A 19441-nucleotide genomic window follows, 5' to 3' on the forward strand; every position below is an offset into this window, starting at 1 on the left:
CATAACTTGTGTGACTTTAAGAGTAGCTTCAAATGGGGTGAGAGTTGTAACCTTCTTTTCTTTCCCCCCCGGTTTGCTTCTAAACTTAAATCTAAAAGTAAATTCAAAACAAATCAGCGAAGAGGCCCAGAATTCAAAATCTCACTGATATTGTGAGAGTAGCTTTCCCTTTGCATCAGATTTTGTCATATGAGGAGCTGGCTAGGACAGGGCACACAGCCCCCTCTTACAGAACCTGGTAGCATCTCATGTGACTTGACATGATGTGATTTGGCGATATCAACTGCAGGTAGTCCTCGACTTACAACAGTTCATTGGGTGACTGCTCGAAGTTACTACGGCACTGAAAAAAAGCAACTTATGATTATTTATCACACTTCCGATCGTTGCAGCATCCCTATGGTCACATGATTAAAATTCAGGCACTTGTCAACTGGTTCATATTTATGACAGTAGCAGTGTCCTAGGGTCATGTGATCCCCTTTTATGACCTTCTGACAAAATAAACGGAGAAGCCAGATTCAATTAACAACCATGTCACTAATTTAACAACTGCAATGATCCACTTAACTATTCTGGCAAGAAAGGTTTTAGGCAAAACTCACTTAAACAAAGGTTTCACTTAGCAACAGAAAGTTTGGGCTCAATTGTGGTCGTAAATCGAAGACTATATATATATAGAGAGAAATTCCATCTAGGAAACAGTCAGATAAGAGGCCATAGCCCACCGCTGCATAGTGGGTGGAGGAAGAAACTCAAAAGGGAAGCCCTACGCCCAGGTTCTCAGGATGTAAAGCAAACAGTGGGAGATTTGTACTTTCAGACCGGCAAGATTTTGTTCCTTACAATAAAGTAGAATTAGCCTTACAATAAAGTAGAATTAGAGCATCTGCTTTCATGTCTGGTTACCTGAGAAGATTGACATAGACAGATATGCCAAGTTCTAAAATCAACTTATCTTTAAGATTTTAACACCATCTCTTTACATCTCATTTGAGCTTGTAGAAAAATCTTGTAAGGCTTCGTGTGAACCTGAAGAAGACGTATAAGATTTTACTGATTTAAACAACGGGGGCTTCTCTGCTTGGATAAGAGAAGAACTTTTGTCCAGCTTCAGCTAGTGCACCTGTGCTGCCCCACTCACTCACACCCACACGTAAATGTGGTTTAGGGAGTTTGTTGATGTTCCCCAGCAATTCCCTTCACCCAGAACTGTCCCAAATCCAGCCGCAAGCAGGCCAAGGTTAGTCCACAAGGCAATTCCCAATAATCCGTAAAACAATGGAAAGTTGCTCCAACAAATAAGTCCACCAAACAAACTTAAAGCCCCCAGGTCAAACTGAAAGACACCCACAAAAGTTGGCAAAAGAAGTTCAGAGCCTCCAAGGCCCAAAGCCAAGCAGGAAGCGAAAGAAACAAACACACACAGCCATAAACCAAACATGTTATTCATGTTATTTCCAGCAATGGCTTCCTCTGCCTGCTGTGATAAATAGCTTTCTGGTTCAGCCCATCAAGAAATGCAGGGCCCCCTCCTGAGTAATCTGGCAGATCTCCATTTGCTTTTGTCTTTTCTCTGCCCCACATGCTCTTAGATCCACCATGGAAGGCAACTCTTCCTCCTCTTCCTCCTCCTCCTCCTCCTCCTCCTCCTCCCTGGTTGTCCACCCCTGCAAGCTGTCCACAGCTGAAGACCCCTGTAAATCTCTTTCGGCAGGTGGTTCAGAGTCATTAATTAACCCAGTTCCTGACACTCATCCTCGCTTGAACCAATCTTCAAGGAAGAATCTGAGGAGGCATCCAAGGGAGACATCACAGCAGCTCTGGGGCCTTTTTGTATCAGGATGTCATCATAACAGTAACCTTAGATGTTGTCATTGTGTTTTATCCAATTCTCTACTTGAGGATGCTTTTGAAAGTAACTTGGATGCTTTAGCTGGTCCAGTTAGTGGAACACTGGGAGCCATTTCATTACTATAGCATGTACCTGGGCTGGTTGCTCATAGTGTCCGAGTTCAATTCAAAGTGCCGCTCTTAAGATAGTCCTCAACTTACGATTTGTTTAGTAACCATTCAAGTCACAACAGCATTGTAAAAAGTGACTTATGATCGGTCCTTGCATTTATGACTGGTCTCATGATTAAAATTTAGGTGTTTGGTACCCAGCATGTATTTGTGACAATTGCAATGTCCTTGGGGGCATGTGATCTCCATTTGCTCTCCAGGAGATGTGCCACTGTGGTTAGAATGCAGTATTGCAGGCTAACTCTGCACACAGCCAGGAGTTCGATTCTGACCATCTCAAGATTGACTCAGCCTTCAATTCTTCCAAGGTCAGTAAAATGAGGACCTGGATTATTGGGGGCAATATGATGACATTTGTAAACTGCTCAGAGAGTATTGTAAAGCATTATGAAGCGGTATACAAGTCTTAAGTGCTATTGCTATTTGCTCCCTTCCTAGCCAGCCTCTAACAAGCAAAAGTCAATGGAGGGAGCTGGATTCACTCAACAGTTGCAGTGATTTGCTTAACAGCTATGCAAAAAAGGTCATAAGATCAGGCGTGACTCACTTAACAACTGTTGGAAATTCTGGTCCCAAGTGTGGTCATAAGTCGAGGAGTACCTGTAACTTATAAGACCTCATGGGTCAGCTCCCATTGCTTTGGAAGACTGCCTTCCCACCCAAACGTTGCTGTAGTGTGCATTCACTTCAGGAGTCTGTTCCGCCCCCAAATATTACATAAATTAAGGCCTGAGAACAGAACATTTCCACAGCCATACAAGCATTATAGATTATAGAACACCCTATTCCCGAGCTGTGAGAAGCCCCTACATTTCAGAGAGCAGTAACAACACTTTTGTTCCAATGGATCATTACAATTGAACAGTACTGGCCAGATTCTGTGCTTTGATTCATTGATTTTACATTGTATTATCGTTGGGTTAGATGGGAATGATTTATGTTTGTAATGTGGATTGGATTTTACTGGTTTAGTTGGCTTATATTTTTACAGTCATTTTATGGTTTTAAATGTTTGAGTTCTGATATATGGATGATGTAAATATGTATGTAATTATAAAAAAAATGATCCCATGGGCCATGCATTCCCTGTCTCTGTAGAATAACAGAAAAAACACCTCCTTATATCTAATTGACTGAATAATACAAAAGGAATTTCATCACTTCCAACCAGTAATGTCTGTCTGTCTGTCTGTCTCAGTCTCTCTGTGTCTGTCTGTCTGTGTGTCTGTCCATCCATCCATCCATCCATCCACCCTTCCACCCATCCACCCACCCACCCACTGATCGATCTGTCTGTCTGTCTGTCTGTCTGTCTGTCTGTCTGTCTGTCTGTCTCAGTCTCCATCCACCCACCCACTGTGTCTGTCTGTCTGTCTGTGTCTGTCTGTCTCATCCATCATCCATCCATCCATCCATCCATCATCCATCCATCCATCCATCCATCCATCCTTCCACCTTCCACCCACCCACCCACCCACTGATCAATCTGTCTGTCTGTCTGTCTGTCTGTCTGTCTGTCTGTCTGTCTGTCTGTCTGTCTCAGTCTCTCTGTGTCTGTCTGTCTGTGTGTCTGTCCATCCATCCATCCATCCATCCACCTTCCACCCATCCACCCACCCACCCACTGATCGATCTGTCTGTCTGTCTGTCTGTCTGTCTGTCTGTCTGTCTGTCTGTCTGTCTGTCTCAGTTTCTTTGTGTCTGTCTGTCTGTGTGTCTGTCCATCCATCCATCCATCCATCCATCCATCCATCCACCCTTCCACCCATCCACCCACCCACCCACTGATCGATCTGTCTGTCTGTCTGTCTGTCTGTCTGTCTGTCTGTCTGTCTGTCTGTCTGTCTGTCTCAGTCTGTCTGTCTGTCTATCTATCATCACCTCCACCACCCACCCACCATCGATCTGTCTATCTATCTATCTATCTATCTATCTATCTATCTATCTATCTATCTAATTATCCACTAATTATCCACCTATCCACCCCACTCACCCCCCCTCCCAGCTAATGGGAGACAAGACAAAATAGTAAGCTTTAATTATTATTTATACTGTAAAGAGTGGTTAGAATACATTAAAATAGATACTCGGTTTATGGAGGTGTAGAATAAAGGATGTAAGGTGTTCCAGTCATAATCCACAATGGAAGACACTTTTGGTTTCTACATGAAAAATGAGTTTCATTTAGATTTAAAATTAAGATTAATCCCCACCTATAAAATGATTAGCTTTGATGTATTAGAAACCTGGGCATCATTGGAGAAGAAATTGAGGGGTTCAGATAATGGTTCAGATAATGCAGTACTCAGAATACTTCAAATTATACTCACTGGTTTTTCTACATACATCTGTTCTTTTGAGACATACCAAATAATTTGTAAACTCAGAAAAGAACATTGAAAATGGATATTGCCTGCTTCTGTGTCAGCAAAAAAAAAAGTTTCAACTTTGGAAAGATATTTATCCTTTGTTAATTTCTTTGCAAAATATGCCTCTCTATATTGGAACAAGCAGTGTATAATTGCAACCGTAAACTGCAGGATTTGGACTCCATTTATGTTATATATTTAGGTTTCCATTCTCACCCTATAGTTTACAAAAAGCTGACCAAAAGCATTTAATTTAACTGAATAACGGGTTACTTTAAGAATAGTTTCAAATAATATGGGAGTTGTAGTCTCTTTTTCCAGTTTGCTTCTAAAATGAAATTGAAAACTAAATTCATACAGATCAGCAAAAATGTTCAGGTGGGGAATTCTGGGAATTGAAGTCCACATGTCTTAAAGTTGCTAAGGTTAAAAAATACTGTTTAGATTGGGGAACCATGATAGAATGAAGCTCCTGCCCTTTCAGGAAATCGTTCATCTCTGCTGTGGTGATATATGGCTGTATGGGGCCAATCAGATTATTTGTATTATGACGTCACAAAGCCTACTGAGGAGGAGGGACAAAGCATCCTAGAATTTGACTTGCATTGGCTCTAGTTTAAATCTGGGATTCTGCCATTTGTAGCTGGCAATGAATGAAATCCCATGTAGATACTGCCAGTCAATTTAAAATGAACTTTTGTGAGATTCATTGTAAGGTAATTGGTGTGTATTTAATGGCTGAAAAATTTCTGCTTTGTTTTGGCACAACTTTTTGGAATACTGTATGTGGTGGCTTAAAGTTTTTTGAAAAATGCTTCGCCCATTTCAGCTCAGCCTCCAGATGGTGCAAGAATCAGCTACCACTTTCCACATGCACAGATAAATTGATCTGTGCTATACAACTGCCAGATCATTCTAAACCCAGCCCTTGTTTCTGTATTATACTCTTACATGCTTCTAATCTCTGAAGACCATCAATAAAATGTCATTTGCTAAAAGATTGGGGGGGGGGGGCAGGGAACACATTTATTTTATGCAAAATATTAATTGCAGCTGCTGTGGTTAGCTTGATTATTGGCACACGGGCAATGGTGCCCATTTTGCATGCAATTAGTGGAGAGAAGATCTTGTAGAAATAGTGATGAGGATGGAGAAGGAGAGGGGGAGAGAAAGAAAGATGGGGAATGAAAAAGGTGAGAGAAAAGGAAGAAGGAGAGATAAAGAAAGAAAGAGAATGAAAGAAAGAAGAAAGAGGTAGAAAGAAAAAGAAAGAAAGAAGTTAGGGAAGGAACAAAGAAGTGAATGAGAGAAAAAAGGGAAAGCGAAAGAAGGAAAGAAATGGAAATAAAGATAGGGAGGAAAGAAGAGAAAAATGGGGAAAAAGGGGGAAAAGACAGGGAAGGAAGAAAAGGTGAGTGAGTGAAAAGGAAGGAAAGCAAGCAAGAAAGCAAGAAAGCAATGGAAGGAAGGGAGAAAGGGAGAAGAAAGGTGGGAAAAATGAGGAGAAAAGAGAGGAAGGAAGGAAGGAAGGAAGGAGAAAGATGGGAAAGGGAGGAGGAAAGGAGAAGGAAGGAAGGAGAAAGGTGGGAAAAGGAGGAGGAAAGGGGAAGGAAAAGAAGGAAGGAAGGAGAAAAATGGGAAAGGGAGGAGGAAAGGAGAAGGAAAGGAAGGAAGGAAGGAAGGAAGGAAGGAGAAAGGTGGTAAAGGGAGGAGGAAAGAGAAGGGAGGAGGAAAGGAGAAGGAAGGAAGGAGAAAGGTGGGAAAAGGAGGAAAGGAGAAGGAAAAGAAGGAAAAATGGGAAAGGGAGGAGGAAAGGAGAAGGAAAGGAAGGAAGGAAGGAAAGGAAGGAAGGAAGGAGAAAGGTGGTAAAGGGAGGAGGAAAGAGAAGGGAGGAGGAAAGGAGAAGGAAGGAAGGAAGGAGAAAGGTGGGAAAAGGAGGAAAGGAGAAGGAAAAGAAGGAAAAATGGGAAAGGGAGGAAGAAAGGAGAAGGAAAGGAAGGAAGGAAGGAAGGAAGGAAGGAAGGAAGGAAGGAAGACGACCAACTCTTTAATTACACCCACCTTTCTTTCCCCCAGCCTGTCAAGTTGCAGCGGCTTCCCCCTTTTTCTTCTTTTGCAAACAGAAAAACAAACCAAAACCAAAACCATCCCACGGGTGAATTTAGGGACCTCCTGCCAATCGGTACAGAAAGCCACCTCCGGGTTGGGGTGGGGGCAGGCGGAGGGCGGGCGGGCGGGCGCCGCTCTGGGTCTTCCATCCAGTGCCAAACGGTCTCGTCATTCCGAGCTTGCCGGATCCCTCGCCGGCCTTTCGAGGAGCGCCTCTGCCTCCGCGGAGCGCGATCTGCACCGGGCAAGGGAAGAAGAAGGGAAGGGAAAGGAAAAGCCCAGCCGCGGCCGAGCGCGGCCAAGGCAGCGCAACCCGCTCTCGATCGGGCGATCGGTGGCGGGGCGGAGAGCCCTTCCCTGGGCTCGAGAAGGCCACCTTGGCTCCGGGCTGCCCATCCATCCGGCAACCTCCAAAGCTGGCGCGGCCGAAGGACGAGATTGCCAGGTGTGACCCGAAGGTCACCGGATCCCGAAGTCGCACCTGTCTGCCGAGCCACCTTCTCCCTCACGCGGTGCCCGTTTTAGCGAGGCAGGAGAAGAAGAGCGGCGGGGGGAAAAGAAGGGAAGAAGCGCCGGAGAGAGGCAGGGCTGCCCTGCCTTAAGAGCTCTCCTGCCCACGGCCGGCGATTTGGGGGCGCTGGGAAGAAATCCCCCTTTCTTTGACCATGTCGCAAACTTCCGACAGGATGCGGTCCAACAGGGCAGGGATCCGAGCCGCTGTGGTGCTCATAGGGTTGTTGCACAAGTCCAGAAAGCAAAATAAAGAGAAAAGGTAATGCACCTGCCTTTTTGGGGGGGGGTGGGTGGGTGGGGGATGATGTATTCTAGGCTGCACGCTTTGGGTGGGTCATTTCTCCCACCCCTCCTGCCTGGGATTTGGGGCAGGGAGACAGGGGTGGGTGAAAGGGTGGGATTGACAACGTTGCTTGGGAGGGGGGTGGGTCGAGATGTCAAAAGAGCATTGGGCAGCCTTAGCTGTGGTGGTCTTAAAACTCCTCGTCCCCGTTATCATTCTCAGAGGCGTGGGAGTGACCAAAAGCAAATTCCAATCTTGCAAAAAGTGTCTTGAAGCCAGATTTCACCCTCTTGGACTCTTAAAGTGGCACTGAGTTCCACTGGCACTCAGCTGACTGGCATTCAAAATTGAGATGCAGAACAGCCGTACATATTGGCTTGTAAACTGCAGTTTGGATAAGCTGCCCTGGCAAAATGGATGTTTCAGAACATTTTGCTGGGGATGATGACACTGAGAAAAGTTAACGAGGTGGGAGGGCAAGAGCGTGATTTTAAACGCTTTATTCAGTAAACAATTTCCAGCGTGTTCTCTTCAAAACCTGAAAAACGCTCTGCTTTTCCTTTTGAGCCTTTGGTAATAGTTCAGAATGTAGTTATTATACAGGATGGCAGGTGTAATTTACTTGAATTTCTCCCTCCTCTCCTCTCTATAGGATTTAAAATACTCAATCTGAGGCCTTCAAGTTTTCTTACCTGGCTAATTCTTTTTTTTTTTTTTTAGCTTTCCTTTCCAGCTAGACAACAAACGATTCAAAGTGAAAATAACAGGCACAATTCTGGCATGATTGTGGGGCTGAGAGAAAACAATATAGTGGAAAAGTTCTTATGATTATGATTATTATGATGGAAGTTGTTTCTGGTAGCCACCAAGTTTCGGGAAACATCAGAGCTCTTGTTATTTTGAAGTCAGTTGAAATGATTCCCTGCCAAAATAAGAAAGGACTGTTTAGTAGGAAGGGGTGTGTTTGACAAGGTAGCGTGGACTGGCTCCTGTTTATTTAGTGCATGCCACTTATTGCTTCAAGGAGATTCACTCAAAAGAGTCCGGTGAGGGTCAGACAAATTATTTCAGCTAATATGTACTTTGGCTTGACAACAGAAAGGGACAAGGACTGTGGTCTAAGCTCTTGAAAGTAACACATTTCAGGTAAACTAGTAGTGCAACCTTTGGGTCTACTATAAAACTGAGCTTCTTTGTGCTTGTTATCAGGGACATTTGTAACAAGAAGTGGCTGTAATCCTAAGGATTTTCCAGCTGATTTGTGTGGCTTATTATCTTTCTTATTTTCCTCCTTGTATTTATGAATCCCACCTCTCCCTTTTCCTCTCTGTAAATTGTCCTCAGTTTCTGAGAATAACAATACATACAAGTGGTTAATTGTAGTTTGTTCTCCGAATGTAAGTAAACACTTAATATTTGTCACTGGCTCAGCTCACATCATACAAGGACACTTCACTGGGTCCTGAATTAACCTGTTTGCTGGGTTTGCATTGTGTGTTGACCGATAAACCAATCGAACAGGTCAGGCTCTTTTTAAGAGAATAAAAAAATTGATATATGAATAAGATAAGATTTTTAAAAGGCTAGTGTGTTCTGCGGTTGTAGATTGGATCAGGTCTTCAAATGAATTGGTGTGTATATTCTATGAATGGTAGTGTTCCTCTCTGGCTTGAGGTTTTCTATTTTGGATCAAGAGAAGGAAGACTTGGGTTCAAATCTCCATCCAGTCATGAAAGAATAGAATAGAGTAGAGTAGAGTAGAGTAGAGTAGAGTAGAACAGAAAATAACTAAACTGAACTGAACTGAATTGAATTCTTTATTGGCCAAGTGTGATTGGACACACAAGGAATTTGTCTTTGGTGCATATGCTCTCAGTGTACATAAAGGAAAAAAATACACTCATCAAGAATCATAAGATACAACACAGTGATAGTCATAGGTTACTAATAAGCAATCAAATCATACTAGGAAACAAATAAAACAATATAAGTCATTGGATATTCGTAGATTTGGGGCTGGTTTTCTCAGCGGCATTGCAAGAATTAAAAGATGAATCATGACGATAATCCCAACTTGCTTTGGAGGTGTAAAAAGGCAGTAAATAAATACTGTATTTTCCCAATTCAGGAAACCTTGTTCTATCTCAATGGCCTTGTCAGAAAGTAAAAAAAAAAAAAAAAGCTTTTATATTTCTGTTTATGATAAGCGTGATTAAAAATAACGCCATTACTTAGCTCAGAGAGTTTTAAAAGTAGAATCCGTGAAGTGTAAAATAAATGACTTTGATGGAAATCCTTCTTAAGATTCCTGGGGTGGTGGTAGAAAAAAAAACCTCACAATATACCAAGTCAGACAACATAAACATCCCCAATAAAGATGTGCGTAACAGCTGGTAGCCACCAGCAATCATAGCCATCTATGTTTCATTAAGCCCTTCCAGCTATTTGTCTTTCCAAGTATATAGCATTTCTAGCTGTTCATTAAGCAGTAGCTTGTAAAAACAGTTATTTCCGGATGAATATAATATTTTGAAGCTGGATGGTGGTCTACTTTGCTCTTTCAGATGCAGAGGGGAGAAGGTGACTGATTTTTCTCTCTCTAGTGACTGAGGTAGGTTGGGAAATCTGCCCAATTGCTCAACTATTTGGGTGCAAATCCAAATCTTTCAACGGCCAAAGCATCTGTTTTCTCCTATGAAAGTGGGCTCCTATTTGTCAAGGAGTGATTTAGAATTGCTTTCGAGTGTATTTATTGTTGCAAAGGAAAAAAAATGAATTGCCTACTGTAGGGGGCATGACTCCCCTACCACTTGGACTCTCACTGAAGTCTTCCAAAAGACCCGTGATTTTTGGAATGACATCATTTCCAAGAATATTGATGTCATCACCCATTGCAGGTGACTTCATTGCAAGTGATTGCAAAGAGGTGATTGTCATGTTTCCCCCCACTCTTCTAGACAGGAATGACAATGACTCAACAGACGCTTCCTCTTTTTCTCATCCACATCCAATTCCCAATCTGAACAACTACCAGATGTATGGCATTTACAGACAGTCCTCAACTTACAAGGGTTCATGTAGTCTTTTAATGGCCCCGTTAAGTCCCTTGCAACAGGGTGGAGTCAAGGAGTCAACTGAATGGAGCTGAGTGTTTACTGGCTGGATCCCCTTCCTGTCACCAATGCAGAGTTCGCTGCTGATATTGACACGTTGTGTCCAGAGAGAGAAATATCTGCCGCTACCTAGGATCGAATTCACAGCCTCCTGATTGTGAGGCGAGAGCTCCACCTCTAGGCCACTGCACCACTCACAACGGTTCGCTTAGTGACCATTCAAAATTGCAACCACACTGTTGAAGCATCAAGGGAACTGAATCTTATTTATGACGCTTGCTGTGAGTCAGGGTCCTGTGATCAGTTTTGCAACTTTCTGACAAGTAAAGTCAATGGGAAAGCCAGATTCACTTAACAACCGGGTTAATAATTTAATAACTGCAATGATTCACTTAATCACTGTGGCAAGAAAGATCATAAAATGTGGCAAAATTCACTTTAACCACTATCTTGCTTAGCAACAGAAATTTTGGGCTTGATTGTCATATTTCAAGGACTTGTTCCTGGAACATTGTTTCTTAACCTTGGCCCCTTTTAACATATGTGGACTCCAACTCCCAGAATGCCTCAGCCGGATGCCTTTGCTTAGAATTCTGGGCACTGAAGTTCACGTTGGAAGTTGCCCTGGTTGCAAAATATTAATTGTACAGGTAGTCTTCAATTTGCAACTATTTATTTAGCAAATATTTGACGTTACAATGGCTCTGAATAAACTTATAATTGGTTGTTGCACTTAGGACTGTGGCACCATTTCCATGGTCACATAATCAATATTTGGGCGCTTGGCAACCGATAGGTAGAGTATTTACAAAGATTGCACTCTCCCTGGGTCATAATGATTGCCATTTGTAACTTTCCCAGACGGCTTCCAACAAGCAGTGGGGGAAGCCAGATATGCTTAACAACTTTATGATTTGTTTAACAATTGCACGGTTTTGCTTAACAAAATATCATAACATTGAGCGGGACCCACTTAACAAATGCTTGCTTTTATTTGCTTGTTTTGCAGTGGGAATTCTGGTCTCGATCGTAGTCATAAGTTGAGGGCTACCTGTATGTTAACATTTAGCAGTATCACGGTATTATCTCTCTCAGATTAATTTAGTGCCTTATTCCAGTGATCCCCAACCTTTCCAGCTTGGTGACTTGTCAGCTTGGTGTGTGTGTGTGTGTGTGTGTGTGAGTGGCAAACACACAAGCACGAACACAGCTCCATTTGTGCAAGCGGCACGTCGCACACCCTCCACGTGCACAAATGAAGCTTTGTGTACAAGCCGAGGGTGCTTCATGCGCGAAGCTGCACTCACACGAGTGGCAGTCACTTGTGCTCACTTGAAGCTCCACTCACACAAGCAGAGGGCGCTTGTGGTCATGGGCAAAGCTCTAGTGTGAGTGGCAGGCACTTGCGTGTGACTGGAACTTCGCATGTGAGCATAGGAACCTCTGCTCATGAGCCTTCCAATTGCATGAGTGGAGCTTCACGTGAGCACACACTTGCCCATTTCTTCTGCCGCCCGGTTTGAAACAGGCCACAGCCCGGTGGTTGGGGGAACCCTGTGTTATTCCTTCGGTGGCCATCTTGGTGTTTTTTGGAAACTCACATGCAAGGTAGAAAGGCAGTCTGATGGTTTCCCTCCAGCTCCATGCATTTTCTGAGGGACTGCTTCTGACAACGGAAGTTCAGTTGAAGTCCCAAGAAAGTGCACAATTTGTTTGCTCCTTTTTGGTTACTATCAAATGGCAACTTTGGCCATATGGCAACTATGAGCCTTGGTGGCGCAGTGGTAAGAATGCAGTACTGCAGGCTACTTCTGCTGACTGCCGGCTGCCTGCAATTTGGCAGTTCGAATCTCACCAGCTTCAGGGTTGACTCAGCCTTCCATCCTTCCGAGGTGGGTAAAATGAGGAGCTAGGTTTTTGTGGGCAGTTGGCCACACCCAGTTGGCCACACACCACTAGCCACACACCATTGACCCCAGGGTCAATCACAACCCTGATGCAGCCCTCAATGAAATTGAGTTTGACACCCTTGTTTTAATGGCTATATATGGCTGAGGCAAACTCTGTCCACAGCCTGAAGTTCGATCCTGACAGGGCACCAGGTTGACTCAGCCTTCTATCCTTCTGAGGTCATTAAAATGAGGACCCAGATTTGTTGGGAGCAATATGCTGACTCTGTAAACAGCTTAGAGAGGGCTGTAAAGCACGGTGAAGCAGTATATAAGTTTAAGTGCTATTGCTATTGCTATGGCAACAAGAAAAGTGATAAAATGGAGGCGAGACTCACTTAATAACTGTCTTGCTTAGTAATGAGCTGTATTGTGGTCATAAGTCAAGGACTACCTGTATGTAAAGAAAGAAGCATTTTGAGGCCATTCCTCCTAATATATGCATATTTGTATAGATGTTCCCCAATTCCGTTATTTTGTAGAGATTTTTGTGTGTGTTGGGGCTGGAGGTAGATAATCTGTTTGCCATAATCCAAGGCTTTTTTTGTGTGCACTTGTTTCCCTGTGGATTTTATTTTGGTGCACAATTTTCCCCATTATGCATTTTTGTATGTGTTCTTTGAGTGATAAATTGCATTGCCAATTTGCAGATATAAATATATAATGTCACTTTACACTGTAGGGAAAACCCATTTCCCCAGAAGAATTTAAACGGGGGAGGTGGGAAATCATTTCTGCAGTTCTGATTTCTCAGGAGTAAAAAAAAAATCTATGCATTTGTATAGAAATATGTGTACGTTGCCCCAGGGGTAGGATTCAAATTTTTTAACAACCAGTTCTGTGGGCGTGGCTTAGATGGTGGGCATGGCTTGGTGGTCATGTGACTGGATGGACATGGCTCAGTGGTCATGTTGTTATTAACTGGGCGTAGCCAAGTCAATATCACTCACATCAAGGCACGCATCTCCTCGCCTGGCCTCTCATGACTGTGGGGATGCTGCAACAGTTGTAAGTGTGGAAAATGGTCATAAGTCACTTTTTTCAGTGCCATTATAACTTTGAATGGTCATTCCACAGAAGCAAAGTACCAGCAAAGGAGGGGGGAAAAAATTCCAGAGAAGTTCCAGAGACAGGAAGTCTAGTCCTGCCAAGAATGTAATAAGGGTTAACGGAGAGGCAGTTTCTGTAAGCAACACCAGAATGTTTCCTTCCTGCCTTCCTTACAGGATTAGGCCAGTAATTTCTTCTAACAACTGGTTCTCCGAACTGCTTAGAATGTTAACAACTGGTTCTAGTGAGGTGCAAACTGGTAGAATCCTACCCCTGCGTCACCCTAACCAAAAGGCTTGAGTGGTTCACAACAACACCCAGGCCAATGCATCATAATAAGTAAGACCTAATAGCACTTAGCACTTATATACCGCTTCACAGTGCTATACAACCCTCTCTATGCGGTTTAGAGTCAGCATCAGTGGTGGGATTCAATTTTTTTTACTACTGGTTCTGTGGGCAGGGCTTCTTGGGCATGGTGGGTGTGGCTTGGTGGGCGAGGCAGGGGAAGGTTACTGCAAAATTCACATTCCCTCCCCACCCCACTAACCTGCTTTTCAGCTCCGTTCTCCTGTACAGGGCAACAAAAGAAGACCCAGCCAATCAGCTGGGTCTCAATAGGAGGCAGAGAATAGATGGGGGCAGGGCCCGTCAGAGGTGGCATTTGCTGGTTCTCCAAACTACTCAACATTTCCGCTACCGGTTCTCCAGAACGGGTCAGAACCTGCTGAATACCACCTCTGGTCAGCATGTTGCTGTCAAGAAATCTGGGTTCTCATTTTAACGACCTCGGAAGGATGGACGGCTGAGTCAACCTGGAGCCCCATCAGGATCAAACTCCAGGCTTTGGACAGCGTTTGCCTCAGTCGTATATAGCCATTCAAACTGGGGTGTCAAACTCAATTTCATTGAGGGCCGCATCAGGTTGGGTTGACCTCCAAGGGTGTGTGTGGCTGACTGGGTGGGTGTGGCCAACTTGATGCCACTCACTGGGCATGGTCGACTGCGTGGGTGTGGCCAGCTTGATGCCACTCCCTAAACTGCTGCCATGTTTCCTCTTCGCACTAGGTAGACCGGGCCGAAGTGATGTGGGCTGGTCCCTTACATTTTCCAGGACAGCTTTGTGGGTCGGCTCTGACCACATAATGGGCTGGATCCGGCCCACGGGCCTTGTGTTAGAAACCCCTGCATTAAAAGCATGTGAATAATCATAATCACGGAAGCCCTAAAACCGGATATACATTTAGGAACAGACCCGTTACAAGTAGTCCTCAACTTATGACCACAACAGAGGTCCAAGTTTTCATTGCTAAGCAAGACAGTTGTTAAGTGAATTGTGTCCCCTTTTTATGATCTGTTTTTGTCACAATTAAGCAAATCACTGCAGTTCTTAAGAGAATTGTGTGGTTGTTAAGTGACTCTATCAGAAGTGAGGTTACAAATGGGAAGGTTACAAATAGTGATCACTTGACCTTCCCAGGACAGTGCAACTATCATAAATACACTGACCATGTATTTGCGTGACCATGGGGAAATACTTCAGTTTTTTTTTCATTCTGTCCCTCCTTTTGCATCCTTTCTTGAATGATTCTATTCCACCATTTCTTTGATATCAATGTGACTCTTGTCCCCCAGCGAGTTGTCCTACGGCGAGTTGGCCATAGTGAGTTGTCCAGTGGCAAGTTGGCCATGGTGAATTGCCCAGTGGCAAGTTGGCCATGGTGAATTGACCATGGTTAATTGTCCAGTGGTGTGTTGGCCGTGATGAGTTGGCCATGGTGAGTTGTCCAGTGGCAAGTTGGCCATGGTGTGTTGGCCATGGTGAATTGTCCAGTGGCGTGTTGGCCATAGTGAGTTGGCCATGATGAATTGTCCAATGGCAAGTTGGCCATGGTGTGTTGGCCATGGTGAATTGTCCAGTGGCATGTTGGCCATAGTGAGTTGGCCATGGTGAATTGCCCAGTGGCAAGTTGGCCATGGTGAATTGACCATGGTTAATTGTCCAGTGGTGTGTTGGCCGTGATGAGTTGGCCATGGTGAGTTGTCCAGTGGCAAGTTGGCCATGGTGTGTTGGCCATGGTGAATTGTCCAGTGGCGTGTTGGCCATAGGCCATGATGAATTGTCCAATGGCAAGTTGGCCATGGTGTGTTGGCCATGGTGAATTGTCCAGTGGCATGTTGGCCATAGTGAGTTGGCCATGGTGAATTGTCCAGTGGCGTGTTGGCCATAGTGAGTTGGCTGCAACGAGTTGGCTGTGGCAAGTGGTCCCATTCCGCGTTCAAAGACTGTGTGGTCCTTGATGGCCCTCTGAGCTTGGTGGTTTTCTTGCAGACATTTCATTATCTAGCACTGATGATGTTCCCTAGATGGGTAATGAGACATCTGCAAGTAAACCAGAGACCTCACAGTTTCTATTTCCTGCAAAATCCTTTTTTTTTTAGCAAAACCATGTTTGGAGAAATGGGTAAGGAACACCTCAGTTAAAGGAATGAATTGCCTCGGTTTGTTTATAGAGCAAAAGGCCCTTTCATTCTCCTTTATTTTGAAGAAAAAGAGAGCAGCGGAGAGTGAGGGTGAAAGAGAAAGATTGATTTCCTCGAGCGCCTCTTAATTCCATTTGTTTAGATGTGTTGGTGCCTGTTGGTTTGATTCATAGTATCTGCTACCGTTTTGTGAGACACGGCAATCTCCATATTGCAAGGGGTGAAATTCTCATCGGTACCAGTTTCACATGGGCTCATTCATTTATATCTCTGGATATACGGTACCATCTTCCTATCAATCTCTGTGTTATTTTTTTAAATAAAAAAAGCAAAAGAATAATCTCTCTCTATAAAAGCGTAATACCACTCGCGCATCATCACAAAATCTCCAGAACTGTAAAGCCTACAAAATTGAAACCTGGCAGGTATGCTCTTCTTGGCTTCTAGGTGCTCACTAAGAAAGGATTTTTCGAAATGGCCATCAGAGCATTAATACTTCGTATATTATTATTAACACACTCTGATGCTAAGGAGTTCTATTCCCCTTCCCCACCTGAAAAGAAAGCTGTACCAAATGCAAAAAACAAGCAGAGGAAAGGAGTTTCAGTTTCAGTTTCAGTTTCAGTTTCACAGCACCAAGCAGCTTTAGTACAGAACAGTTGAGCTAAGCCACGCCCAGGCTCCTTTCAGTTTCCAAACAGCCCTCAATTCTCTCACACACTGACATGACACTGGCCAGATGAATACCGATGGATGCTGGTAGGCAGAGGCAGAATTCCCCCCCCCCCATTTTTGAGTAGTTTGGAGAACCGGCAAATACCACCTCTGACTGGCCCCACTCCCATCTATTCTCTGCCTCCCAAGTCCCAGCTGATCGGCTGGGTCTTCTTTTGTTGCCCTGCACAGGAGAATGGAGCTGGAAAGTAGGTTAGTGGGGTGGGGAGGGAATGGGGATTTTACAGTAACCTTCCCCCAGGAGTGGGCAGGGAATGGAGATTTTGTAGTATCCTTCCCCTTCCACGACCATCAAGCCACGCCCACATAACCGGTAGTAAAAAAATTTGAATCCCACCACTGGTCCAACCCACTTCACAGGAATTCTTGTGTGGAAAATAGGAAGAGGAAGGAATGTTATATATTATTCTGCCTTTATTACTTTGATAAACATCCTTGGGTTATTTAAAGAATAATGGAGGGCAGGATAAAACTAAATAAAAAGAAAAATTAGTGTTGTGTTTCAACTCTTTCTCTTCATTCTCCTCTGAGGAAAAAAAAATCACCTATTTTATCTGTTGTTACCTGGACTACAACAGTTGTAAATTCTTAAAACAGATGCTCTGTATTGTTTTTGTACTTGGAATTTCTCATTTTTACATGAAGGTGAATCAGGCTGCAATGTGAATTGAGGTAAGCTATACAAATTGCATTAACAGTAGTGTATTAATGAGTTATATATTATTTATTCATTTAATCAATGTGTATGATTGCCCATCTTTCCAAGTGACTCTGGGCAACAAACAAAGTTAGATAAAAATAAAAACAATTACAGCCATAAATACAAAAATTAAAATGCCTGGCAGCCGAGGAAGATGCCACAATTGAGTTGCTAGTATAGCCAGGAGACAGATCCTTCCATATACTTGGCCTCTCGAATCTGGATGCAAAACCAGACAGAAACAGATTGGATATATATCTTATTATTATATACAACATAAATATAATTTACTTATTTATAAATAATTGATAAAAAAGAAGCCATTTGAATTTCATCCAGGCTAGAAACCAAGAGATGGTGAGTTCCAATTCTACCTTAAGCATGAAAATGGGCTGGGTCACTGGGCCAATCACCGGGAGACTGTGAGTTCTAGTTCTGCCTTAGGCATGATAGCTAGCCGGGTCACTTTGGGCCAATCACCTGGAGACTGTAAGTTCTAGTTCTGCCTTAGGCATGATAGCCAGCCGGGTCACTTTGGGCCAATCACCAGGAGACTGTGGGTTCTAGTTCTACCTTAGGCATGATAGCCAGCCGGGTCACTTTGGGCCAATCACCAGGAGACTGTGAGTTCTAGTTCTGCCTTAGGCATGATAGCCAGCCGGGTCACTTTGAGCCAATCACCCGGAGACTGTGAGTTCTAGTTCTGCCTTAGGCATGATAGCCAGCCGGGTCACTTTGGGCCAATCACCAGGAGACTGTGGGTTCTAGTTCTGCCTTAGGCATGATAGCCAGATGGGTCACTTTGGGCCAATCACCAGGAGACTGTGAGTTCTAGTTCTGCCTTAGGCATGATAGCTAGCCGGTCACTTTGGGCCAATCACCAGGAGACTGTGAGGTCTAGTTCTGCCTTAGGCATGATAGCCAGCCGGGTCACTTTGGGCCAATCACCAGGAGACTGTGGGTTCTAGTTCTGCCTTAGGCATGATAGCTAGCTGGGTCACTTTGGGCCAATCACCAGGAGACTGTGGGTTCTAGTTCTGCCTTAGGCATGATAGCCAGCCGGGTCACTTTGGGCCAATCACCAGGAGACTGTGGGTTCTAGTTCTGCCTTAGGCATGATAGCCAGCCGGGTCACTTTGGGCCAATCACCAGGAGACTGTGAGTTCTAGTTCTGCCTTAGGCATGATAGCTAGCTGGGTCACTTTGGGCCAATCACCAGGAGACTGTGAGGTCTAGTTCTGCCTTAGGCATGATAGCCAGATGGGTCACTTTGGGCCAATCACCCGGAGACTGTGAGTTCTAGTTCTGCCTTAGGCATGATAGCCAGCCGGGTCACTTTGGGCCAATCACCAGGAGACTGTGAGTTCTAGTTCTGCCTTAGGCATGATACCCAGATGGGTTACTTTGGGCTAATCACCAGGAGACTGTGAGTTCTAGTTCTGCCTTAGGCATGATAGCCAGCCGGGTCACTTTGGGCCAATCACCAGGAGACTGTGGGTTCTAGTTCTGCCTTAGGCATGATAGCCAGCCGGGTCACTTTGGGCCGATCACCAGGAGACTGTGAGTTCTAGTTCTGCCTTAGGCATGATAGCCAGATGGGTCACTTTGGGCCAATCACCCGGAGACTGTAAGTTCTAGTTCTGCCTTAGGCATGATAGCCAGCCGGGTCACTTTGGGCCAATCACCAGGAGACTGTGGGTTCTAGTTCTGCCTTAGGCATGATAGCCAGCCGGGTCACTTTGGGCCAATCACCAGGAGACTGTGAGTTCTAGTTCTGCCTTAGGCATGATAGCCAGATGGGTCACTTTGGGCCAATCACCAGGAGACTGTGAGTTCTAGTTCTGCCTTAGGCATGATAGCCAGCCGGGTCACTTTGGGCCAATCACCAGGAGACTGTGGGTTCTAGTTCTGCCTTAGGCATGATAGCCAGCCGGGTCACTTTGAGCCAATCACCAGGAGACTGTGAGTTCTAGTTCTGCCTTAGGCATGATAGCCAGCCGGGTCACTTTGGGCCAATCACCAGGAGACTGTGGGTTCTAGTTCTGCCTTAGGCATGATAGCCAGCCGGGTCACTTTGGGCCAATCACCAGGAGACTGTGAGTTCTAGTTCT

At 44.4% G+C, this 19441-nt stretch overlaps 1 protein-coding gene across 4 annotated transcripts in view; it reads left to right on the forward strand.

The window, feature by feature from the left end:
* The window catches only part of RAP1GAP2 (RAP1 GTPase activating protein 2), a 305221-nt gene that overhangs the window by 113704 nt on the left and 172076 nt on the right, over window positions 1–19441 (forward strand). The window contains exon 1 of one of the 4 annotated variants that reach the window (XM_087957342.1): window positions 7080–7275. The exons of the other annotated variants lie outside the window; for them this stretch is intronic. Coding sequence (XP_087813468.1) covers window positions 7169–7275 — 107 coding nt within the window. The 5' untranslated portion in view covers window positions 7080–7168. Of the gene's footprint in view, window positions 1–7079; window positions 7276–19441 lie in introns of those variants that run through there. 4 annotated transcript variants of the gene reach the window in all.

The sequence above is a fragment of the Notechis scutatus genome, chromosome 1 (assembly GCF_049901735.1).
Source record: "Notechis scutatus isolate UNSWTSFEM ecotype Mainland chromosome 1, rNotScu1.2, whole genome shotgun sequence".
Lineage (NCBI taxonomy): Eukaryota > Metazoa > Chordata > Lepidosauria > Squamata > Elapidae > Notechis > Notechis scutatus.